We start from the raw sequence: 25,383 nt of genomic DNA, 5'->3' as shown, positions 1-25,383 counted from the left end.
CGTGACCTCAGCTGGGAGTGGAACCTGAGAAGGGGGAACAGGTGAGAGTGGCTGGACCTGAGTTCAGTGGACCGTGAGAGACTGTCCAGGTCAGGCCCAGGAAACTGGATGGGGTCTATCAGAATGGGACGCAAGGGAGCTCTGGGTAGGGGTGAGGGGTATGAATCCCGCTCTGTGTCTGCGCCAGGTGGGGTGATTTAGAGTCGGGCTTTTTGGTTGGGGGGAGCATGCCGACTCTTCCACGTCCTTAGGTGAGTCACTTAAACTTCCAGTGTGAAATGAAATAATGCGGATAAGTCATTAATAGCAATACATATTACTATATCCCACTTAAGCAGAAGGGTAAACTCCCAGAGACGGGGAGTCGAGGCCCCCTAGCAGCTCCCCTAGGAGGCAGCCTTCCCTCCCTCACTGAGGGCACCAGGTCCAGTCATTCCCCTCCAGACCCTGGAAGTGGGCAGGACCTGGGGGTACCGTCTGGAAAGGAGGCTACCAACCAGGTTCCCACAGGCCTGGTGCCCTGGTGGGTGGGCAGGTCAGGCCCTCCATGATGCCATCTCCCCTCTCTGTCTCCATACAGGCTCTTCTTTTGGCCCCACCAGGTGAAAAGACATGTCACAGGTGGGAGATGCAGAGGGTTCCAGCACAGACGACCCTGTTCCTCGACGGAGATGTGGATTTTTCCAGAGGGACATAGCAGGATCCATCCCCATGCCAGACCTGAAAACAGAGGCCCAGATTTGGGTTCGGAGCAGGAAGAGGGTCCTCAGGGAGGGGTCCCATCCAGGTGCCAGCTCCCAGGCTGGGGGTGCTTCTGAGGCAAGCCTGGAAGATTCGGGGCTGCAGGCTGTGGAGCAGAGCCAGGATTCCATGCCCAGCCCCAGGCTTCCCCTGCAGCTGCCCACAGTGCTTGCTCAGGGGAGTGCTCAGGTGTCCAAGAGGCTCCAGGTTTCCCTGCGTGACATCTTAGCTACCAGATGCCTCAGGAATCTTTGTAGCATGCCACAAAATCTCCTGAAGAGAGCACTGGTGGACAGGGAGAGGCTGACAGGAGCAAAAGGGGCCAGCAGCTCCAGGCCCCGAGACGGGGGAGATGAAGGCAATAGTTCTCCAGGCTGTGATGGAAGAAGCCCCACGCTCAGCAGAAAGGCGCCCCCTGGAAGGGACCTACCATCTTCACCAGATCCTGTGAGGGCTCAGAAAAAAAGCAGGAAGTGCAGGGCCCTTTCCAAAGGTAGGAGGGGGACTGAGGGCTTCTTGTGGCTTGATCAGAGCCCAGGTGGGGACAGCCAGTCTGTGGGAGGCTCCCGGCAAAGTACTGACCTGGAGTCCTTGGGAGAGCCCTGCAGGCCTCCTCCCAAGGACACTGGGCCTAGAGATCCAGTTGGAAGTTGGGCTGGGCATGCCTCAGGGGCTGAGGAGTTTGAGCACTTGCCTGCTGCAGGGTACAAGGCCCAGCCAGGCAGCCCCCGTGGCCCTGTGGGGTCCCCAGGGCCTTTTGGAGAAGAGTCCGTCAAGCCCACTGCACAGGACCTTCCACAGAACCCTGTGCTATGCCTGGTAGTGCCAGGAGCGGCTTCCACAGAGCAACAGGAAGCAGAGCACCTGGTGGGGGCTGGCACTGAGAACCAGGAGGGGCTGGAGGTCAAGTCCCAACCAGCATCCAGGGAGAGGCTGGGACCAGCACTCGCTGCCCCTGCCGATGACGCCCGTTCCAGCTCTCCGGAGAGCTTGGACATCTGTAGCTCCTCCCTGGAGTCTGCTACCAGCAAGGCCTGCACAGGCCCCCTTGTGGGGCAGAGAAGGCTCAGGAGAGGTCCAGCATCCGGTGCCCAAGAGCAGAGCACAGATACGAGCTCAGACAGCACCCGTCAGGATGAACCAGAGGAAGCCAGACCAGGAGGCTGCCCCGGACTGGTGAGTTGGGTCTAAAAACTTGGACTGGGAAGGGCCAGGCTGCCTCTCAACATGGTGCGTGGCAGTGGAATTTAATAGAGCTCAGCTCCATGGACTCCTATGAACATTCCCTCTCACTCCTATTTAATGCAAACTGAGGCCTGCCAAGTCAGAAAAGAGGAAATGAATTACCCTACCAAATTCTTGTGAGGGGCCAGCAAGTCCTGGGTTCAAATCTTGCCTCCATCTTTTCCTAGCTGAGTGACCTTGTGATATATTTCTTTTTAAAATCTAAGTTCCTTCATCTGTAAAAAGGAAATAGTAACACCAGCTTAATGGAGTTGTTTGGAGTATTAAATGTCATTTTGGTGTAAAATAACACACCTGGCACAGCATAAGGTACAAGATAAATGATGTAATCCATGTCACATTTGCTTTTCCTTTAGTGTTAACCATGGCCCTGGAAGACAGGCATTAGCTTCATATGACCGAATGGAGAAACTGAGGCTCAGGGAGGTTAACAGAGCTTTCCAGGCTCACACAGTGTGGAGCCAGTGCCCAGCCATGCTCCCTAAAATCCTTGCTTCCCTTTCTGTGGTTTTTTTTACTTACACTAATTTTGTTAATAATTCACAGCTAACATGTATGTATACCCAACATGGAAGGGGCCACTACTTACCTTTCGTGAATATTTTCCACGTAGTTGAATTTTTTCACATTTATTGGATCTACATTCTGCGCTAGATGTTTTTGATATAATCTTCCTGTGAAGCCCAGAGTGATAAGGTCACAGATCCAAGGTCACCCAGCTGGTCAGTGACATCCAGGGCACAAATCAGGCAGTCTGTCTTCAGCGCTTTATGCTTGTGAATCTTCTACAGCATCAGCATAGTGGTGGTCTCATCTAGCTTGCTTAGCACGTGTGGGGTACTGTTCATCTTCAATCTTTTAACAATCCTATGGGGTAGATGCTGTTAACTTCTACCCATTTCACTGATGTGGATGCTGAGGCTTCAGGAGGTAAAATGACTGACTAGTGAAGGCCAAAGAGCCAGCGAGTAGCCCTGGGATAGGAACCAGTGAGCTGCCTGTGTATTCATTACCATTTGCACCAGGATTACAGGAGTGTTTTCATATCATCTTTGTAAACATTGCTTCAAAATATTTGTCTTTCATTTCCAAAGTAAGGTGTATTCATCATAGAAAATAAAGAAGAAATAAAAGTCTCCCATAATGCCAACATTCAGCACCAACTCCTGAATGCCTTTTGGGTATATGTCTTTTTCCTGTGAATAGATGGCTTTTCTTTACCTGGAACTGTGATCATATTTATCAAATTTTATAATTTTCTTTTTTTGTATTAATGCCTGCTGGGCTTGTTGCCCTTCATCCAGAGATAGTGCCTGTTCTGTCCTATGCCCTTCCAGTCTCCTCCCTGGGAACATCTGTACAGATGTGAGCATCTCCACATGGACCCTTTTGACCTGAGTGGGCTCGCACACCACCGCCTCGTCCTGGGGCTTGGACAGTTTTTTTTTTTTTTTTTTTTCTTTTGGAGGTACTGGGGATCAAACTCAGGGCCTTGTGCTTGCAAGGCAAGCAGTCTACCAGCTGAGCTATCTCCCCAGCCCTGGACTGTTTTGTCAGCTCCGTAGTAGCTGAAGCTCTTTCCAAGTTGGTACACGTTGTTCTGCTGATGTTTTTTGCTTTTCCTGATCCCTGCGTCATAGCTGTCTATAGACAGATTTGTCACAGCCACGAGCGTGTCAGGATGAGGGGCTGGGCTGGGACTTCCTTTTCTCATTTCCAGCCACTGTGGCGTAGCAGGCAACAGGCTGGCATTCTGTCCTGCATTGTCACTATCCGGTGACCTGGGCGAGTGCCTTCACCTTTCTGAGCCCAGTTTCCTCATCTGCAAAAGAGCACTTACCCCCTGGGCTGGTGGTGGGGGTTGTGTGAGATGACGGGTGTTTGGCTTTCAGCCCAGTACTGGGCACGAGAAAAAGGCTCTAAGCGGTTACCTGTTCACACGTGCAGTTTTGTCCTGTTGCAGGTGATGCTGGGCGAACGTCCTGGTACTCTGACTCCTCCCCACTGATTTATTTGGACCAGCTGTCCAGACTTGGGATTCCTGGGTCTGCAGCGTTTTGGGGAGCTTGTCAAGGTGTTGCCGTGGAGCCAGGTTCCCGTCTGGCTCAGCTGGAAACAGCCTAGGGCTGCTCCCTTCCCCAGGCCCCATCCTTGACTCTGCAGCAAGCCCATCATCCTACAGCTTCCCAAACATCCTGTTGCCATGGTGACCGGGGCCAGCTGCAGGAGAAGAATTGAGGCTGGGCTGTGACAGGGACGGGCGGGTGGTGGAGGACAAGGCTAATGGGGTGTGGGCAAGTGAGGGCTCAGTACCCAACTGTTGGGGAGCCCCTTTCAGGACCCCAGCACCTTCTCCTGGAGGTTGCCTGGCGGGAGGCAGCGGCAGACAGGTGGATTGAAGGTCAGACTCTGCCTCTTAGGACAGGTTGACCTCAGACAGGCGGTGTCTCTTTCTGAATCATAGTTACCTCCTCTATGAAATGAGGAGCATCCTGTGGGCCCCAGAACTGCTAGGGTCTGATTAGAGAGGTGGCCTGTTGTATTCTTCTGGCAGGAAATTGAGACTCTTGGAGGGGGGGTAGGATGGAGGTCTGGAAGCCATTTTCTTGTCTGCCCTGAGCCCCACAGGGAATAAGAGGGGGTGTGGGGAGGGCAACTCTGTTAGTGCCCTCTGATCTGCTTTCAGTCTGCCCATCCCAACCGGAGGGGCACACAGCTCCTTTGGCCCCGTGCAGATTCCCAGGCGCAAGGTTCACTATCTGCACCTGCAAAGTGTCAAGAGGCGCATGAGGGAGGACCCAGCGGGTGGGAAGCCTAAGAATAGCTCTTTTGGCTGGGGGTGTAGCTCAGTGATGATCTGTTCACTGAGCATGCAGGACAGGAGGCCCTGGGCTCCATCCCCAACACTGGGGGAAGAAAAAACAGAAGTTGAACAGCTCTTTCTGTTAGAGTGCTTACTTTATGCCAGGAGCTTCGCACATGTCATCGCAGGTAATCCTGTGAGCCTTGTGAAGTCAGTGTCATCCCCATTTTGCTGATTAAGAAAATGTGCATTCAGAGGTTAGCACCTCGCTCAGGTGAAGCCGGGAATTGAATCCAGGCCGTACCACAGCAGAGTCTGTGCACTTAGCCAGTCTGCCAGAGCCCTGGCCAAGGGGGTTGGGTGTGTAATGACTCTATTATAATGGTTGAACAAAGAGGAGGCCTCCTCTGCAGAGTCCACAGTCTAGTGAAAGACCAACCAATCACCAGAGAGTTAAGACACAGACTGAAGCCTGGAGGACTGTGGATGCCCAGAGGGTACAGGGGAGGGGCTGCACGAGCTGTATCTAGATAAGGAAAATGGCTGTTCAGCAGGCAGAGCCGGTAGGAAGGGCGTACCAGGAAGAGGGCAGTGCACGTGCAACAGTACTGAGGCAGGACGCAGCATGGAGTGGGGTGGTAGGTGCAATGGGGCCAAGCCAGCAAGGGTGAGGTGAGAGATCAGCCAAGAAAACATTGAATGGAAGAGCAGAGACGGAAGTGTGGTCACCCGTCAGGGGGAGGTCTCTCCAAGGTAGGAGCCAAGGAACCTTATCAACATTAGTGTTTATAGAGAGAGCTTGCTGTGTTCCGGGCACAGTGTAGAGATTCTTGAATAAGGATCATGATTCTTGTGTCAACACTATGAGGTAGATACCACTGTTATCCCCATTGTACCGATGAGAAAACTGAGGCACAGGGAAGTTCACTTTCCCGAGATCACACAGATCCTGAGTGTTGGCAGCAGGTATCCCATTGCATGAACATGCCTCCATTTATTTGTTGACCCCTTATGGATGTGTGGGTTCTTTGTGGGTTTTTTTTTTTTAATTTATTTTTATTGTAAACAAATGGGATACATGTTGTTTCTGTTTGTAGATGGAGTAACAGCATACCATTTGCGTAATCATACATTTACATAGGGTAATGATGTTTGATTCATTCCGTTATTTTTTCCTTCCACCCCACCCCTCCCACCTCTCTTTTCCCTCTATACAGTCTCTCCTTCCTCCATTCTTGCCCCCCTCCCACCCCCCATTATGTGTCATCAGCTGCTTATCAGTGAGATCATTCGTCTTTTGGATTTTTGAGATTGACTTATCTCACTTAACATGATATTCTCCAATTTCATCCATTTGCCTGCAAATGCCATAATTTTATTATTCTTTATAGCTGAGTAATATTCCATTGTGTATATATATACACATATACATTCCATATGTATATGTGTATATATATATATATACACACAATGGAATATATATATATATATATATCAGTTTCTTTATCCATTCTTTTTTTTTTATTTTATTGTCTTTATCCATTCTTTGTGGGGGTTTTTGCTGTTATATGTGGTGCTGTTGTGAATGGTTTGGTGTGTTTCTTGGCATATATGGGCAAGAGTAGCTCCAGGGAACATTCTCCGGAGTGGCATTTCTAGGTTATAAGATACATATGTCTTCGCCTTAACTTACACAGTGCCAAATATTTCTCAAAGTGGTTGAAGTGGTTTATATCCCACCAGCATCTATCAGTGTTCCAGTGATTTCACATCTTCACCAACACTATTGATATTATCAGATTTTGATTATTGCCAAAGTAGGGATATGCTACTGTATCTCAATGTGGTTTTAATTTTCATTTTTCTATTACTAAGGAAAATCTTGTGCATTTTAACCATTCCTCTTAAGTCTTTTGCCAAAAATAATAATTTTTGTTTTTGTGTAAATTTTCATTATTGATCGGGAGGAGTTCTTTATATATTCTGCATACTAATCCTTTTCAGTTATATGTTTTGCAAAGTTTACCTAGAGTGTGGCACATACTTTTGCTTTCCTTATGATGTCAGTTGGTGAGCAGAAAGTCTCAATTATGTTTATTGTGATAAAATACACACAATGTAAAATTTACCATTTGAACAGTTTTTAAGTATCCAGTTCGGTGGCATTCAGTACATTCATATTGTTGTACGACCATCATCACTGTGCCTCTCCAGAACTTGTTCATCATCCCAGACTGAAACTCTAACCTATGAAACAATAGGTCTGCTCGTAATCCCAGCAGTTGGGGAGGCTGAGGCAGGAGGATTATGAGTCCAAAGCCAGTGAGACCCTAAGCAGCTGAGTGAGACCCTGTCTCTAAATAAAATATAAAAATGGGCTGGGGACGTGGCTCAGTGGTTATGTGCCCCTGGGTTCAAACCCAGGTACCAAAATCAAAAACAAAACCAAAAACGAAACAATAATTCCTTATTCTTCCTTCTTCCCAGCACCTGGTAACCACAAGTTTACTTTTTGGCTTCATGCATTTGATAATTCTAAGTACCTCATGTAGTGGAATTATACAATAATTGTTCTTTCATAACTGGCTTATTTCACTTAGCCTAATGTGATAGAATAGCATTCTGTTTTATCCATCTACCACATTTAGTTAATCCGTTCATCTTTCAGTGGACATTTAGATTGTTTCCACCTTTTGGCTGTCGAATAGTGCTGCTAAGAACATTAGTGGACAAATATCTGTTTGCATTCCTGCTATCAAGTCTTCTTTTGTATATATTCTCAGAGGTTAAAATTCTGGGGGAATTCTTCTTACTATTGCAAATATACAAAATTACAAATGTATTCGTTCTCCTGCCTTCCTTCCTTTCTTTGAAGAAATGAGATTTTTGTCCTGTAATTTATTGCATCCCTGTGGCTTAGTTAAACATGGCCCTGTGCTTTTTTATTTCCTGTAAATTGGTTGAATCTCGAGGTTTGATTAGAACTGGATTCTGTTTGGGGCTTTGTGGGTGGTAGTGTATTCTTTCCCTTGGAAGGCCTGTAATTCTGATTGCCCTATTTTGTATTTTTTCAATGCTTTCATAAAATGATAACTTTAAAAAACTGCAGTTTCTGGCCTATAAAAATACAGTTGATTTTTGCTTATTGATTTTGTGTCCAGAAATCTTGCTGAACTCATTAATTCATGTAATTTATCTATTAGGGTTTTTTGGTTTTGTTTTCCAGACAGATGGGCCTGTGTAGGCAGATGACAGTTTCTGTTATTTCCTTTCCAGTTCTTTACATCTGCCCCTCCTTTCCTCACTGTGCTGGATGAGACCGTAGTAGGACGTTGAATAGAAGCGGGTGGTGATCGCAGGGCCCCTGGGTCTGTTCTGGATTTTAAAGGCAGTTCAGTCATCATTTCAGCCTAAGCTTTGCTAACTATTCTGAAAGTACAGTGCAATTGATCAGATAGGTTCTTGCCATTTTTTAAGATAATGTGATTTTTACCCTTTAATTTATTAACGTAGTAAATTTAATGTTTTTCTTAGCTATTAAGTCAATCTTCCCTTCTGGAAAAAAAAGTAACTTGATAATGTTCTTTTATTTGCAGTACTGAAGATGGGTTGAACACAGGGGCACTCTAACACTGAGCTGTGCCCCCAGACTCCCCCTTTTCTTGGGGGGTACTGGGGATTGAGCTAAGGTGCTCTTGACCACTGAGTCACATCCCCAGCCCTATTTTGTATTTTATTTAGAGACAGAGTCTCACTGAGTTGTGTAGTGCCTTGCTTTTGTTGAGGCTGGCCTTGAACTGGCCATCCTCCTGCCTCAGCCTCCGGAGCCACTGGGATTATAGGCTGGTCCCAGCCCCCCCCCCCCTTTTTTTCTTTTTCTTTCCTTTTTTTTTTTAATATTATTTTTTAGTTGTCAATGGATCTTTTATTTTATTTATTTACATGTGGTGCTGAGTATCAAACCCAGTGCCTCACGCATGCCAGGCAAGTGCTCTACCACTGAGCCACAACTCCAGCCCCCCAGCCCCCCTTTTTAACATGAGTTTTCCCCCATATTTTTTATTGGTGCCTTGTAATTCTACAAAACGGTGGGATTCCTCGTCACGTATTCGTACACGCACGTGATATGCAATATAATTCGGCCACTGTCATTCCCTATTATTTCCCCTTCCCTCCCCTCCTCCCTCCCCCTGGTCCCTTCCCTCTACTCTGCTGATCTCCCTTTGATTTTCCTGAGATCCCCCTCACCTTTCTCTTCCTTGTTCTTCTCCAGCTTCCTTGTAAGAGAGAAAACATACGACCCTTGAATGCCTGAGTTTGGCTTATTTCGCTTCACATCATGTTCTTAAGATCCATTCATTTTCCTGTAAATTATGTAATTTCCTTCTTCTTGATGGCTGAATAAAACTCCATTGTGTGTATGTACTACATTTTCTTTATCCGTTCATTCTTCAGTGGACACCTGGGCTGGTTCCACCGTTTGGCTGTTGTGAATTGTGCTGCTGTAAACATGGGTATGTGTGTGTCCCTAGGTTATGATGACCTTAATTCTTTAGGATAAATATCAAGGTGTGGTCTCACATGGTGTTTCCATGCCTGGTCTTTTGAGGATCCTGCACACACATTTCCACAGTGGTTGTGCCAGTTTACAGTCCCAGTGACGGGGTCATGGTGCTCCTTTTCTCCAGGTCCTCTCCAGCATTAATTGTTGTTGGCATTCTCGATGACGGCCATTCTGACTGGTGTGAGATGGAATTTCAGTGTAGTTTCGATTTGCATTTCCCTGATTGCTAAAGGCGTTGCACATTTTTTCCATGTATTTGTTGGCCATCTGTATTTCTTCTTTTGAGAAGTGCCTGGTTAGTTCATTTGCCCATTTATTAATGGGGTTATTTATCTTTTCGGTGTTACGTTTTTTGAGATCTTTATGTATTCCAGGTATTAATCCTCTGTCAGAAGAGTAACTAGCAAAGATTATTCTATCGTTCTGTAGGTTCTCTCTTCACATTCTTAATTGTTCTTTTTGCTGTGCAGAAGCTTTTTATTTTTATTTTTATTTTTTTTCCCCAGGGCTAAGGACCAAACTCAGGGCCTTGCACGTGCCAGGCAAGTGCTCTGCTGCTACGGAGCAAAATCCCCAACCCCTGGAGGCCTTTTTTTTTTTTTTTTTTGATACTAGGAATAAAACCCAGGGCTGCTTAACCACTGAGCCATTTCCTCAGCCCCGTTTATATTTTATTCAGAGACAGGGTCTCACTGAGTTTCTCAGGGTCTGGCTAAGTTGCTGAGGCTGGCTTTGAACTCGAGATCCTCCTGCCTCAGCCTCCTGATCTGCTGGGATTACAGGTGTGGGCCATGGCATCCGGCCACCAGAAGCCTTATAATTTGATATTGTCCTGTTTATTAATTCTTGCAGTATTTAGGAGTCCTGTTAAGAACGTCATTGCCGGTGCCTGTAGGCTGGAGCGCTGACCCTTTTTCCTCTAGGAGATGCACGCTGTCTGGTCCCACTCCTGGGTCTTTGATCCACTTCGAGCTGACCTGACGCCGGGTGCTAAGGGTCAATTCTGATTCTCTGCATTTATTGCTGCTGTCCTGTTTCGAGTTTCTCACTTCTGTACTTTCCCCCCTTTCAGATGGAGTATTTCCCTCACTCCTTCTTATCTCTCAGGTAACTCAGGAGTCCCCTGGGTCCTGTGTGTATTCTTCCGGGGGTTCTCATTGAGCCCGAATGCCTGACTTACCAAAGCGTGGAAAGGCCCGGTCTCCTCCTCCTCGGAGTGAGGGGGGACCTTGGCATGCTCCATTCTGAGCACGCACCTTCCCAATTTCTGTGCTATTGTTATCCAGTAAATTGGTCTTATCCTATTTTTTAAACACAACAAATCACACACTGTTATTATAGTTTCATGCAATGTTTGTTTAGATTTAACAACATATTTATCATTTTCTTTGCTCAGAATTCTCCATTGCATCTGAGTGGGAAGATTTTTCTTTCCTTCTCCCTTAAGTTCATCCTTTATCATTTTATTTGTTGAGTAAAATAAAATGATCAAGGAAACCAACTGTCTTGGTTTTCTCCACCATATCTTTATTTCATCCTCATTCTCAAACTATATTTTGTCTGATTTCACAATTGACAGTTTTTTGTTTGGTTTGGTTTGGTTCGTTCTAGAGATTGAACCCAAGGTTTCTCTAAAACTGAGCTAAACGCCCAGTTCTTCTTATTTTTTATTTTGAGACAAGGTCTTCCTAAATTGCTGAGGCTGGCCTTGAACTTGCTATCCTCCTTCCTTAGCCTCCCAAGTCACCAGGATTGCAGGTGTGCTCCACCTTACCTGGTGACATTTAGTTTCTTTAAGCACATTGAGAATGTGCTTAGTCACTAGAGCTTAGCGGTGACACCTATTTTCTAGTTCCGCACGGTGGTGCATGCCCCTAATCCCCCAGTGACTGAGACAAGAGGATCTCACAAGTTCAAGGCCAGCCTCAGCAACTTAGTGAGGCCCTGTCTCAAAAGAAAAGACAAAATGGGCTGGGGATGTGGCTCTGTGGTAAAGTGCCCCTGGGTTCAATTCCCAGTACCAAGAAAAAAAGAAAAGAATATTCTACTAGGTTTTGCCTTTCATTAGTATCATTGAGGAATTAGCTGTTAGTTAATTTCCAGTCTTTTCTACATATATCTTTTAGCGAGTGGCATTAATAGCACAGTGGCCTGTAGAATCTGACTGCCTGGATTTAAATCCTGGCTCTTTGGTTTGCTAGCTGTGTGACATTGGCCAAACTAATTAACCTCTCTGTGCCTCAGTTTCCTCTTCTGTCAAATGAGGGCAATAATCGTACTAGTCCCTCAGTTCTTCCAGCAGGAGTGGCACATTTGGAGTGCCTTTACAATACTAGCTGTGATTTCTTTCTCTTGGCTTTTAGGATTGCCTTATCATTGGTGTTGATGTGATTAGGTATGGATTTTATTTTTCCTGTTTGAAATTCACCCAGCTTTTTGAATCTATGAATTGTTCTCTTTGAACAGTTCTGGAAAATTCTTAGCCATGCATCCCCAAATACTGCCTCTATACCATCTCCTCTCCTCTCCACTTCTGGAACTGAAGTTAGAGGAGTTAGTCCTCTTCACTCTATCCTTGTGTCTCCTTGACTGTGCTTCAGTCTCTGTGCTGGGAATATCCTGCATCACTTCTTATTTTTTTGTACTGGGAATTGAATGCAGGGGCACTTAACCACAGAGCCACATCCCCAGCCCTTTTTAGTGTATTAGTTAGAGACCGGGTCTTGCCAAGTTACTGAGGGCCTTGCTAAATTGATGAGGCTGGCTTTAAACCTGTGATCCTCCTGCCTCAGCCTCCTGAACCCAAGTGGCTGGGATTACAGGTGTGCGCCACCGGGCCAAGCTTGCATCGCTGATTCTTCTTCTTCATCTTTTTTCTTAAAAAACTTTTATTTATTTATTTATTTTCATTAACTTTTTTTGGACAGTGATAATTTTTTTTTGATTCTTTTCATACATGTCTATAGGGTAATAATGTCTGTCTTATTCTACCATCCTTCCCCGCCCCACCTCTCCCCACACTTGCCTCTGTACAATCCACCCCTCCCCTGACTCCCTTCTGTACAATCCAAAGTTCCTTCATTCTTCCCTACCCACCCCCCACTATGGATCAGCATCCACTTATCAGAGAAAACATTCAGCCTTTGGTTTCTTGGGATTGGCGGCTTATTTCACATAGTGTGATAGTCTCCAGTTTCATTCATTTACCTGCAAATGCCATAATTTCATTCCTCTTTAAGGCTGAGTAATATTCCATTGTGCATGTGTACCACAGTTTCTTTATCCATTCATCTGTTGAAGGGCATCTAGGTTGGTTCCATAGTTTTGCTGTTGTGAATTGAGCTGCTATAAACATTGATGTGGCTGTGTATGCTGATTTTAAATCCTTTGGGTATAAACTGAGTTACATCACTTCTTTTTTTTTTTTTTTTTTGGTGGGGGGGGGTGCTGGGGATTGAACCCAGGGCCTTGTGTTTACAAGGCAAGCACTCTACCGACTGAGCTATCTCCCCAGCCCCAAGTTACATCACTTCTTTAAGTTTATCTTTTAGCCGGGCACAGGGACACATGCTTGGGAGCCTGAGGCAGGAGGATTACAAGTTTGAGGCCAGACTGGGCAAATTGTATATTCTCAAAATTAAAAAATAAAGTTGGGATGTAGCTCAGTGGTAAATCACCTCTGGGTTCAATCTTCAGTACCAAAAAGAACAAAATTTACCTTCTGGTGTGATAATTTGTTTTGGCTGTGTCTAATATGTTGTTAAGCCTGTACATTGAGTTTTTTGTTTGTTTGTTTGTTTTTTTGTGGTGCTGGGGATATGAACCCAGGGCCTTGTGCTTGCAAGGCAAGCACTCTACTAACTGAGCTATATCTCCAGCCCCTACATTGAGTTTTTTTAAATTTTAATTTTGCTTATATTTTTTTATTTCCAGAAACTGTGTTTGGTTCTCAACCAAATTTGCCTTTTAAATATATATACGTATCTTTGGCCTTCCCCCTTCACTCATATGCTTGGCTGTTTTTAAATTTTCTTTAAACACATTATACGTACATACTTTGTATTCTGGTCCCGTTTGTCGGGCGTCTGGAACCTTCGCTCCTGGGATCCTGCTGTTCCGCAGCCTCACAGCCCTGGCTAAAAGACCCCGAGACCAGGTCCGCAAAAGGCTTGAACCTGCGAAGGGCTAGTCTTCACATCTTTCCTGCGCCTTTTCCCCAGGTGTACCCTGATTTCTGTTTTTTTCTTCCTCTTTCTCAATTACTCTTTTGAAAGGCTAATTCATTCCCGTGTTTAAAAGACACCACCACAAAAGTGACAAGCCTGCTTCCCAGCACCTAGCCCCTGCCCGCTGGCAGCCCAGGTTATGGCTCTTTGGATACTTCTGGAGATATTTTATGCATATTCAAGCAAATACGAATTTAAAAATTCATTCTCTCTGAAACAAATGATAGCACGCTACACATATTGTTCTGCACTTGCTTTTTAATAAAAAATATGTTTCTGATTATAAAAGAAATACATGCTCATTGTGAATAACATAAATATCCAAGTGTATACACAGAGAAAGTGAAAGTCCCTCTGGAATTTCATTCCCCAGAGATAAGTTCTATTATGCATCTATAAATATATATTTACATAAAGGGGCTTATGCAACCAATATTGTTCTGTAACCTGTTTTTTTTCTTGTTCCCCCAATAACGCCATGACATCTTTCCATGAATCTCTCTGCATCTCCACAGAGCCCAGCCATTAAGTGCTGGGGCTTTGGGGTCAGAACTCAGCTTGGACACAGCTCAGCAGCTTAGTAGTTATGGGACTCTTCAGGGCCCCTCTGAGCCTCAGTTTCCACATCTGTAAAATGGTAGGATAAAGATAGCTCACCCCGCCTCGGGGTGTTCTGAGACCTAAAGAAGACTGTGTGCTTCCTCCAGGGCCTGCTACTTTATAAGCCCTGGTGAAAGGTCATTTTTATTGTGACTCCCTCACCTCTTTAAATGGCTATTTATTCACAGTTCCCCCTTTTTTAAAAAGTAGTTTTTAAATGTTGATAGACCTGTATTTTATTCATTTATTGATATGTGGTGCTGAGAATCGAACCCAGTGCCTCACACACGCTAGGCAAGTGCTCCACCATGGAGCTATGGTCCCAGCCCCTCCTGGCTCCCCTTTAATGGACATTGGATTGTGCCCAACTTTTTTGTTATAAATGCCAGTCTGGTGAACACTGCATACCCTTTCAGGAAGAGTATCTTCCTGTGCATTCCCTGCCAAGGGGCCACTGGGTCCTGTGGATTCTAATCTCTGCATCCTCTTTCTTTCCAAGGAGGAAGTGAAAATACCCCATGGAGTGAAGCTTGTGTATTATGTAGGTTTCTACTCTTTTCTTATTGCCCTTTTTCCTCCCTGTGTTCAGTGTGGTGGGGTGGGTGGGTGCTCCCCAAGGGGCGATCCTCCTCCCTGTGATGCGAAGGCCTAGACTCCCAGTTTCCCCTGACCTTGCAACCTGCCCGTTCCATGGTAATTCATTTGAGAATTAATTTTCAGGCACAACCTGCTTTCAAGACAATCCCTGTGGTGTGCAACACATTAAGAAATCAAAACACACTTAAAGTGGGGTAAAAGCCTAAAGAAAAGGAGAAAGAGAAGGGAAACTATTACAACTCCTCACCTTCTACCAATTCTGGAAAGGCACACACTTCTAGGCTCAAAGTTAACACTGAGCTTCCTGGCAGCCATAGCAAAAAGAGAAGCAGGATGGATTCCATAGTTCATTAGAAGACCAAAAACTACTCTGCATCTTGAAACTAAGGGATTTCTCTCAGGGAGAGTGGATGGCTGATGGGCAGTCTTACAGAAGGGGAGATGGTTGCAAGTGGCTGTTTCAGGGACGAGCGAAAAACAAGTTAGTGGCCTCTGAAAGGGACGTGTCCCAAGCTCTGAGCAGGAAGAGGTAGTGTTAGAACAGGTCATGTGCCCCTGATGAGCTGCCTCTCTGGTGGGAAGGAGGTGAGAAGGGTCATGGTCCAGTCAGCTCCGAATGTGATGGGGCCGGAGGAGAGGTGGGAGGGTGGGGATGAGCACAGGCTCCTCCCTGAGACAGAGGCCACCTGCTAAGCACCAGGCCTTCCGCAGATGTTGGGAATTCCCTGTCCACGTGGGGCTTACTGTCCCCCCCCCCCCCCCCCCCGCCCCGGGGAGAGACGCAAAGCAGTCCCAGGTGAGGCGGGCCCTATGACAAGGCTGGCCTCAGGTTCTCTTCTCCCTGCAGCTCGGTTCTGGGGCCGTGATCCAGCTCTTGGGGTCCATCAGCCACAGCCAGGAAGGGGGACAGCAGCTGCCGAAGCTGGTGGCTCTGGAGGACTTTATGGAGACCAGCTCAGCCTTGCCGGCCCACAGGCCCAGGAGGAGAGAGAGGCCCAAAACTCGGGACCCCGCTGGGCACCAGGTACAGAACAGGCTCCTCACGTGGCTGGTGAGGCTGGGTCACCTGACCCAGGTGTCACTGAGGCTCAGAGAAAGGGTGTGACTTCTCAGGACAGTAGCCAGAGGCCGGGTCAGGGCCCCACCTGGCTGGCTGCCTGGCTCTGTGCCTCCAGGAATCCTGGCTCTGTGCCTCCAGAACCCGGGAGCCCAGGGGGAGGGGAGTTGGCCTCCAGCACGTTGGAGAGGCGCCCGCCAGGCCTCTGCCTCCGGCTGACCGGCATGTTCTGCTGCCCCAGGTTGTCCAGGCACCTGCTTTAGGAGGGATCGCATGGGACTCTGGGGGCCTCTCTGACCCCTTCCTCCCTCCAAGAGGCTGTCCTGTGCCCCTCGATGCCTTGCCCAAGGCTGACTGTTCAGGGGTGAGTGTGCCTGCCTCTGCCACACGGCCACTTCGGAGAATGGGGGCCTGCAGGCTTGGGAATGCAGTGTCCCCTCCTCTCCTCTCCTACAGGGTGGCCTGGCGGAGGCGGCAGATGGGAAACCTCTTCAAGGAAGGGCAGAGGACTCAGGTGAAGGGCTGGAGGGTCCGGGCCGGCTCCTGCTGGGATTCCTCTCCCCGCCCCGCTCGGACCTGTAGTCCTTCCCCCGGGGCGGGGGCTGCGGGCCACCAGGGCTCAGCTCCTGGACAGGGTCCTGGGACCCCGAGGAGGGACCTGTCCACCCGGGTTCCTGGGGACTGCCCCTCTCGTGTCCTTGGCGGCTCCCAGGAGGCTCTCTCCCCCCACAGGTGGATTTCAGCCCCGACGAGAGGCGGTCCCCCAGGATCTCGGGGTCCGGGCCACTGTAGTGCGTGCCATGCAGGAGGCACTGTGGAGTCGGTAAGGCCCGGCCCCCGCGTCCCCGCGCTGGCAGGCTGCCCCACATACCGCCCTGCGAGGCCGGGTTCTGAGGGCTTGTGTGTGACTGACCCCACTCAGCGGGAGGTCACTGCCCCCTGCAGCAGCCTGCGGAGAGCTGAAATTTGAACCTGGGCATCTCTGGCGTCAAGTTCATGCTTTGCCCTTCAGCTCCCACAGACCTCGGCGTCTGCTCAGGTCCTGCTGGGTGTCACCCACAGCCCGCGCTTTCAGACACAGCGAGAGGCTGTGCTGCCAGCATCTGAGCTCTCAGCCCAGAGCTCAGATTTACTGATGGGGAGCCCAAGCCCAGAGAGGGCAGGACTTTGTAGAGGCCACACAGCAAGTCAATGGCAGATTCAGGATCACTGCTGTCCTCTCCCCCTGGCTGATGCTTTACCCCTGCCAGCCAGGTTCCCTCCCTTCACACCTCCCCTGCTCCACGGGCCAGGGACAGCACAGGCTGAGGAATCTGGATTTGACTCTGGCTTTGCCACTGGTCAGCCCCTGATCTCCTCTGAACCTCAGCCTCCCAGAAAGGAGAACAGTCCTATTGATTTCTTAGTGAGCTGGGTAAGACTAAACGGGCCCATGTGGGATCTGTGAGTCTCTCTGCCTGTCTTCCTTCCTTGCCAGCTTCCCATCAAGGAAATGAGTCGCCCACTTCCATTTTCCACCCACAGATCTGCCCTGGGGCTAAGTGTGTGGACGACCTCACGGACTCAGTGCCCAGGGCCCTTCTCTTGTCCCCACAGCCTACGGGAGTGTCCTGACCTGGTGCTGAGTGAGGAGGAGGTGGAGGGCATCGCTGCTGACATCGAGGCAGCCCTCTTTGACCTGACACAAGACACCAGCTGCCGCTACAAGTCCAAGTACCGCAGCCTGCTGTTCAACCTGCGGGACCCCAGGAACCTGGTGAGCAGGCTCTGACCTGGGCTGAGCCCGTCCTCTCGGGAGCCGGGCGCTGGCACGATGCTCTCAGGACAGTGTGGTGCAGCCTCTGCCCCCTGCCCGGCAGGACCTGTTTCTCAAAGTGGTTCATGGCGACGTCACCCCTGACAAACTGGTGCGGATGAACTCAATCCAGCTGGCCCCCCAGGAGCTGTCCCGCTGGCGGGACCAGGAGGAGAAACGGGTGAGCTGTGGAGCCAAGTCAGGGGCGAGCGAGACAGGGATGGGGGCACAGAACACGAGATGGGAAACAGGAACCAGGAAGATGGCAGAGGAGGAAGACAGGGAGAGAGAATCACAGATCCTCCCAGGAGAAAAGTAGGCAAAGAGGCAGGAATGAAAGGCACTGGGGACAGAGGCTGTGTTGAGAGGTGACACCCTTGGGTTAGGTGAGGTGGGGGGCCGAGGACCAGGTTGTGGTCTGGAATCTGGAGCTGGAGGTCCTCCTGGTTCCCCGGGTTGGGAAGGGGCCCCACAGTCCCCACATCCACAGTCACACCCCTGGGTACCCTGCGTCCAGGGGCTTCGCCATGCCTGGGAACTTTCGGGAGTGGGGAAATTATGGAACTGGTCACCATGTGCTTGTTGGTGGCCCAGCGAGAGAGGCAGGGACTGATCTAGAGGATGGGGTGGCTCTTCAGGAAGACCCTGGGTGCCCAGAGTCAATGACCAGAATCCATTAAGGGAGTCCATCCACTGTGTGCCAGGCTCTGGAGGGTCCCAGGGCAGGACTGGCTCCATAAATTGTGGGGGTCAGTGCATCATGAGGATGTGGGGCCCTTTGCTCAAAAACGGTTAAGAGTTTGAAGATGATAATAGGAAAGCTTCAAACCAAGCAGGGGCCCTGTGCGGCTGCATGGCCCCACAGCCTGCCAAGGGAGGACGGATCCCTGTCCTCGGGGCTTTCAAGAAACATCTCGGGGCGACACTGATCAACGGAGAACCACAGCTAGCTCTTGCTATGAGCCACACACCAGGCGAGGCTCTCTGCTCCTGTTGTCTAATGTGGTGCTCTTAATGGAATCCCCAGAGGAGAGGTAGACCAAGGTGTAGCTAAGTGCTGGCCCAAGGCCAGCTGCCTCACTAGTCTTTACTAAGGGTCCTGCTGGGACTCGTGCCTGTGCTCTTTTACTCCACCACAGCCTCCCCGGGCAGTCAGACGCAGGACTGACTCCTGGGTAAAGGTGAAATCCAGGAAGCCTTCCTGGAGGAGGAGGGATTAGCAGCAAAGGGTGAATGAATGAGCAGAATCTGGAGAGGCAGGACTGAGGGTGGTGGGCTTTCTAGGTGAGGGGAACAAAGGAGCAGGTGTGGGGCAGGGGGTGGCCTGACGTGGGGGGGAGCCACAGGAGAGGACCCTTGAGGTGGGAAGGGTACACCCCGGCCCTTGGCGGCCAGAGGCCCCTAATCTGTCTGAGCTCCTCCTCCTCAGGGCCTGGAGATCATTGAGCAGCAACAGAAGGAGCCATGTGGGCTTCCTGCTTCCAAGTTGACCCACAAGGGCGAGGTGGAGATCCTGAGGGACGTGGACCAGACGCTGACCCTGGAGGACCTGGTGGTAAGTTGGGCCTGAGCTGGTACCAGGCAGGGGCTGTGCCCAGGGATCCCACCAGCTGTGTGGTCAAGAGCCAGTCACCTGTCTGCTCTGAGACCGCCTTGTCCATGGTAGAGACCGTGGGCCTGGCTGCACCGGGTCCAGGTGGCGTGGGGAGACAATGCCGCCAGGCTGGATTCGTCCGTGCTTTCTTGGTGCTGCTCTCCTTTCTTTGGGCCTCACTCCACGGTGCCTAGGTGAGTAGCACCAAGGCAGCCGCAGTTGGCCTCGGCCTCAGCCGTTCTGGCCCCGTCTGTGGCTGGGAAGCAGGAGGCCACACGCCTCCGGGCGGTGTTTTTCCAAATGTCAGGAGCAGAGAGCTGCTGCACTCGGTGCGTTTGTTTGGAGATGCGCCAGGCAGGAAACCACCCATTGCTCAGGGTGGTCAGGCCAGAGGGCCTCCTGGAATTTGCCCTGGCATCTGAAAAACCAGCAGGAGAGCCCCGAGTCTAGGCCTCCTCTTGTCACTGGGAACTGGCTCCCCTGGTGTCAGGATCTCCTGACACATGGGCTCAGCAGCTCCAGAATCCATTATCCTGGCATCTCAGTCTCCTGCAGCCAACCAGAACTTCCCCTTGGCTCACATCAGTCACTCTCAGAAGAAGCCCACTGGCTTGGTTTACTGCTCCCATGGGTCACTTGTCACCTGGCTCTGATGAGCTGCAGGACGGGTCCCTTGACCATGCTCCTTCACTCAGTACATATGTACTGAGTACCTGGTGGGTGCCAGGCTCTGGAAAGGCAGTGACCCTGACAAGCAGAGCTTCCTGTGCCCCACCTCCCACCATCAGTGCTCAGGCCAGGGAGAGCCACCGCCCGTGTGGAGAGGAGCTCTGGGAGTGGGTGTCTGCTTCTGCACCAAAGCCCAGCCCTCGGAGTCGGGGACGAGGGAGCCACAGGTCTGTAGGGAAGAAGCGGGGAAGACCCAGCGAGGAGTCCTCAGTCCCCAGAGAGAGGAGGTGGCAGAGTAGGAAAGGGGAAAAGGACACGGTACGCCCGCTCTGTGCCCCTTTACCAACAGCACCGCATTCGAACCTCGGACCTCTCAGTGACCTACAGGGTCTGTGCTACTCTGGGATGGAGAACCTGGGAGCCATTGGACTGAGCCACACGGTGTGCAGTGGTGGAGCAGGGATTTGAAGCTGGGTTGCCTCGCTCAAAGCCTGGGTTTGGGCACTGCTCCCGAGTACCTGTGTGACAAGGGCAGAGTTTCAGATTTTTTTTTTTTTTTTTTTTTTTTTTTTTTTTGGTATTGGGGATTGAACCCAGGACTGCTTAACCACTGAGCCACATCCCAGCCCTTTTTTATATTTTATTTAGACAGGGTCTGGATAAGTTGCTTAGGACCTCACTAGGTTGCTGAGGCTGACTTTGAACTTGGGATTCTCCTGCCTCAGCCTCCCATGTTGCTAGGATTACAGGCATGCATCACTGCGCCTGGCAGTTCAGAATTTGCTTAAACCCTCCTAAAGCAACCTGCCCTTTTTAGGTGTGTATTTTAAAACTATTTCTGTTGTGAACAGGAACAGTGATTTGGCAGTGGACATCAGGAGTCCATTGAATGCTAGGTGCAGTGGAGCACACACCTGTAATCCCAGTGACTTGGGAGGCTAAGGCAGAAGGATCTCAAGTTTGAGGCCAGCCTCAGCAGCTTAGAAAGGCCCTAAGCCACTTAGTGAGACCTGGTCTCAAAATAAAAAATAAAAGGGGCTGTGGATATAGCTTAGTGGGAAAGCACTTCTGGGTTCAATCCCCAGTACCAAAATATAAAAAAATTAAAAAGTCCATTGAAGATGTCCATTCTCCCTGATTCGGTCACCTGTTTCTAAGACTTGACCTAAGCATCTAAAGTCTCGGAAAGTACTTTGACACAAAGATGTCCTCGGTGCTGTTCATAATTGTGAAAACCAGCAAATGATCCAGATGTCTAGCAGCAGAGGTGACGTGGACGCTTCAGCCACTGCATCAGTGCATCGTGCAGCGGGCCGGCCTGTGGCTGATGCCCCTACAGATTAATGGACAGAATGAAGAGGTCAGTCGAACGCTCCATCTCAGCTACTTTAACGAAAGGACCCCAGTCCCTCTGTGTCGAAAAGCCATGACGAAGGAAGGGCTACCTGGATGTCAGGAGTCGTGTGAGTGGTAGGACAGGGCAGATGGTTCTTTTTTCCATTTTTATTTTTTTGTATTTTCAGATTTTTCTCTGAGTTTACAGTAATAAAAAAATATCGAGAGGAGTAAAATAAATCACATCTCTGCGGCTCCCTGCCCATGGAGGGCCGCTGACTTCCCCAGCCCCCTTCCCATTTGCCCACTCTGCTCCCATGCCTTCCAGGGACCCTCGGTGTCCAGAGACCGCAGCCCCCTGGCCCTGCCTGCCCCACTGGAGGACGCCCCAGACCAGCACCGGCACCACGTCCTGGACCCCAGCTGCCGCATCTGCACGGGTGGCCTGGGTGTGGGCATCAGCAACAGGGGTGGGCAGCCTGGGGAGAGTGGCAGTCGCCGTGCCTGTGCCCCAGGTCACCTTGAAAGGAACCTGGTGCGGCCACGGCTCTCAAGCCCTGGGTGGCTTCCACCGGGGCCTGCGGTTTTAGCTCCTCCTCTGCCATTTGCAGACTGGGAGACTTCCAGTGGGCTGCCAGGCTTCTCCAGAGCCACCAGCAACGGGGACGACGAGGTCTCCCAGAGAGCCCCAAGTCCCACTCCTGTGTCCTCTCCAGAGATGCCCCAAACCAAGGAGACATCTCTCACAGAGCCCCAGGACAGGTATGTGGGGGCCCCGGGAGGTGTCAACCCAGCAGGCTTGGAGGGGAGAAGCCACAAGCTAGAGTGACAGACACAAGCCACATGGACTTTTCTTCCTGTATGGCATTGGGCAAGTCTTCCCACCTCTGTGAGCCTCAGTTTTCCCATCTGCACAGTGGAACTAATCATGCCAGTCTACTAGATTCCCCCTGCACGAGGCCATGCTGGGACCAATGTTCCAGTCCCGGCAGTGGTGACCCAGCACCACCTCTGAAAAGGAAGAAGTTGCTGGGGTTAAATCCCAATGACCTGCTCTGCCTGGCCCTGTCTGTCTGTCCCTCCCTCCAGGCAACAGATATCTGCTGGGCCCACAAAGGCTTTGCCCACCCCTATATCCTGGGAGGGCGCTCTTGACATGTTCTCCATCAAGCGGTTCCGAGTGAAGGCCCAGCTGGTCTCGGGACACAGCTGGCAGCTCATCCAGGTACCCCTGCTCTGCTGGCTGGTCCTCCCTGACACCGCCCCCTGCTGGACCGCTGGCCTCCCTTCATTCATTCCTCCGTCTGTTCTGTTACAACATGGCGCCCTCTCCGTGCCTGGCCCCGGGCTAGGCAAATGAGACCCCAGCCCCAACCCTACAGGGACTCACAGGGTAACTCCCTGTTACCCCAGGCTTAAAGCAAGAAGGGTCCAGGAGAGGCGGTTGTCACCACTCTGGCCCAATGGAGGGTTTTAGGAGTGACTGACCAGTGCACAGTCATCAGCACAGGTGTTGGGTGAGGGTAAGGAGGGTTGGAGGAGATTGGCGGGGACAGGGGGTGGGCTCCAGAGCAGTTAAAGTTCTCTGGCAGCCCCTGAGGGCCCCAGCACACTGCCGGTCCCTCTTCTTCACCTCAGGCCCTGCGGGTGGCTAGGAATGAGTCTGCCCCCTGGGGGGAGGTCGGAGGGCTGACTGGCCCTTCTGCTGCCCCCAGGCGCTGCCCGAGGTGATCCACTCAGCAGGCTGCATCCTGCCCAACACTATCTGGGACCTTCTGGCCAGTGTCTGCCCAGCTGAGGCCAAGGTGACTGCCTACTCTTGGTACCCCCTCTTCGCCTAGTGCCTCACCCTCTTCCTGAGTCCCCTCCCATTCCTACTGCAGTGCAGAAGCCTGGCTTGAGAAACTGGGTCTAGTTCCCAGTGTGACTCTAGACTCACTGAGTGACCCTCAACAAGTCCCTCTGTCTCCTTCCCTGGGTTCCTAGAGACTTGGATGAGACCAGGGGCATCTGAGACCAGGGGATGACTGCTCCTTACTACTCTCCTCCTGTGACTGCAGGACATCTGTGTGGTCAGACTGTGTCCCCAGGGGGCTCAGGACACCCAGAACTGCCGTCTGCTCTACTCCTACCTCAACAACAAGCAGCGCCATGGCCTGGGAGCAGTGGAGCACATGGGGGTGGTCCTGCTTCCGCTGCCTGCCTTTCAGCCCCTGCCCGCCAGATTGCGCCCTCTGGGGGGCCCAGGTGAGTGCTCATTGCTCACACCACATCTTGCCTCCTTCACAGGGGACCAGACGTCCTGATACAGTCACCTCTGTCTCAGGAGAGAGAGAGGCAGGCACATCTCAGAAGGGAACTCTGGACATGGGCAAATGGGAAACAAAAATAATCCTCTCCAAATGGACCATTAGATTCTCCGTTTTACAGATGAGGAGACGGAGGTAGTGAGAAGGCAAAATGACTTGTCCAAAATCAGTAGTCCCACCCACGCAGACTGGCTCCAGAAAGTGGGCTCCGAAGTGCCCCACTGCACTGCCTCTCCCATTAGATACCCCTGAGTAGAAGCTCCTGGAACATCCACATGTGACTCAGGTGCAGGACAGGGGCAGGACCCACAGATAATGGATTGAGAACATCACTGGGACAGGAGGAAGGGAGGAGTGCTTTTGCTGCAGCTGTGCTGGGCCAAGTTTGGGAGCCATGCAGGAATCACTCCAGAGTGTGCCTCCAGGAAAGCCCCTGGGGAGAAGGACTGGGGTCTCATGGGTTCAGCTATATCTGTTCCCTATCAAAGTGTCTGAACTTTCTGGGCTGCATGTCCTGGGACAGTGAGGTAGACTTCGAATCCACAGAGCTTTGAGGTCAAACTGTCAGTGCCCACGCTCAGTCAGGTGAACCTTGGCCAAGACCAACTTCCCCAAGACAGGCCCCTCCTCCCATTTACTTTTGGAAGCTCTTCTGGGGCCCTTACCTCCAGACCTGCTGCAGCCAGAATGAAGCTTTGGGGTCTCTGTGTTGTCCCTCACCAGGCCTTGGGCTCCCTTCTTCTTTTCCCAGGTCTGGAGGCTACTCACTCAAGTCTGTTGCTGGCTGTGTTGCTCCCCAAGAAAGGGCTTCCAGACCCATCGAAGTCCAGCCTTGTGTGGGGGAAGATTCACAAGATGGTCTCCTTCAACAGGAAAGTAGAGATGAGATGCTACCAGCAAGAGGACAAGAAGCAAGATGTGGCCCTGAAAGGCTCCCCTAACCCAGGGGGTTCCCTGCAGCAGAGCCAGGGCAAGGGTAGCCTACCTTCAAGGGAAGCCAATGCTTGGCAGAGGCTTCCCAGAGGCAGGGGAAGAATGCAGGCAGAGCCTGAAACCTGCCATGGTCCTGGGCGAAGGCAGCGGCCCCCAGTGCTGGGCTGGTTCCAGCCCCAATGTCCCTCTTCAGTCACGCCAACTGTTTATGACTTTGGCCATGTGCAGCACCGCCACAGGGCCTCCTGTCCCTACCAAGCCCTGCTCCAGTACCTTGAGCCCTTGGTTACCATGAGTCACCAGCTCCAAGCCTCACTGTGGCCCCCAGGCCAGAACCCCCACCCCGCATCCTCTGCAGCATTTGCCCAGCCCCCTGTAGCCCCAGGGATTCCTGGCTCCCTCTGCCAGGCCCCTGCAGTTCCAGAACCCCCTGGCCCAGTCCCTGACCCCTCTTTGGGCCCTGTAGATGGAGCTGACTCTGAGTGTCTGCTCCCTGGAAAGGCCTGACTCTCCTTCTTCACCAGAACAGGGATTTTGATTCCCTTACTGGAGAGAGACAGGGTGGAAGAAGAAGAAGGTCAGCTGTCCCCACCTGTCCTGTTTGTTTCCTGTTCTTCAGTCTGTTTGATGTTGAATTTCAGTTCAATAAAGAATTTGGAAAAAGTAGTATTGCATCTGCTGGCTGATCAGGAGAGACCCTGGTTTCAAACAGATGTGGTTTGCCTTGTCTGGATTTTTGTGTATAGATTTGCAGCCTTGCCAGTTGCTGGTCTGGAGTCTGGAACCATCACTTTGCCCCAGGAAAAAGCTGTTTCCCTGATAGCCTGTAGAAGTATTCTGCAAGTGTTCTGATAAACAGGTGGCAGGAGAGAAGGCAGGACTGGGTGCGGGGAGAGAAGTGGACAGAGGCTTTTG

At 50.7% G+C, this 25,383-nt stretch overlaps 1 protein-coding gene across 9 annotated transcripts; it reads left to right on the top strand.

Annotated features, from left to right (window-relative positions):
* Nucleotides 1–25,081, top strand: SPOCD1 (SPOC domain containing 1). 9 transcript variants are annotated; one of them, XM_079112635.1, is made up of 16 exons: nt 1–89; nt 581–1,917; nt 14,679–14,720; nt 15,624–15,800; nt 16,075–16,197; nt 16,290–16,347; nt 16,566–16,656; nt 17,430–17,589; nt 17,693–17,809; nt 19,058–19,183; nt 21,555–21,666; nt 21,838–21,988; nt 22,316–22,451; nt 22,942–23,031; nt 23,287–23,473; nt 24,287–25,081. In XM_079112635.1, exons 2-16 carry the CDS (start codon nt 613–615, stop codon nt 24,973–24,975), a joined length of 3,564 nt encoding a protein of 1,187 aa, XP_078968761.1. In that variant the 5' UTR covers nt 1–89; nt 581–612; the 3' UTR covers nt 24,976–25,081. The 9 variants fall into 9 exon arrangements, with proteins under 9 accessions (XP_078968761.1, XP_078968760.1, XP_078968762.1 ...); XM_079112634.1 differs by having other exon boundaries at nt 21,555–21,675; XM_079112638.1 differs by having other exon boundaries at nt 29–89; nt 581–621; nt 1,543–1,917; nt 21,555–21,988.
* The last annotated feature ends 302 nt before the right edge of the window (nt 25,082–25,383 follow it).

This window comes from Sciurus vulgaris (genome assembly GCF_902686455.1).
Source record: "Sciurus vulgaris genome assembly, chromosome: 1".
NCBI classification, from domain to species: domain Eukaryota; kingdom Metazoa; phylum Chordata; class Mammalia; order Rodentia; family Sciuridae; genus Sciurus; species Sciurus vulgaris.
This window is presented reverse-complemented; position numbering and strand designations above follow the sequence as displayed.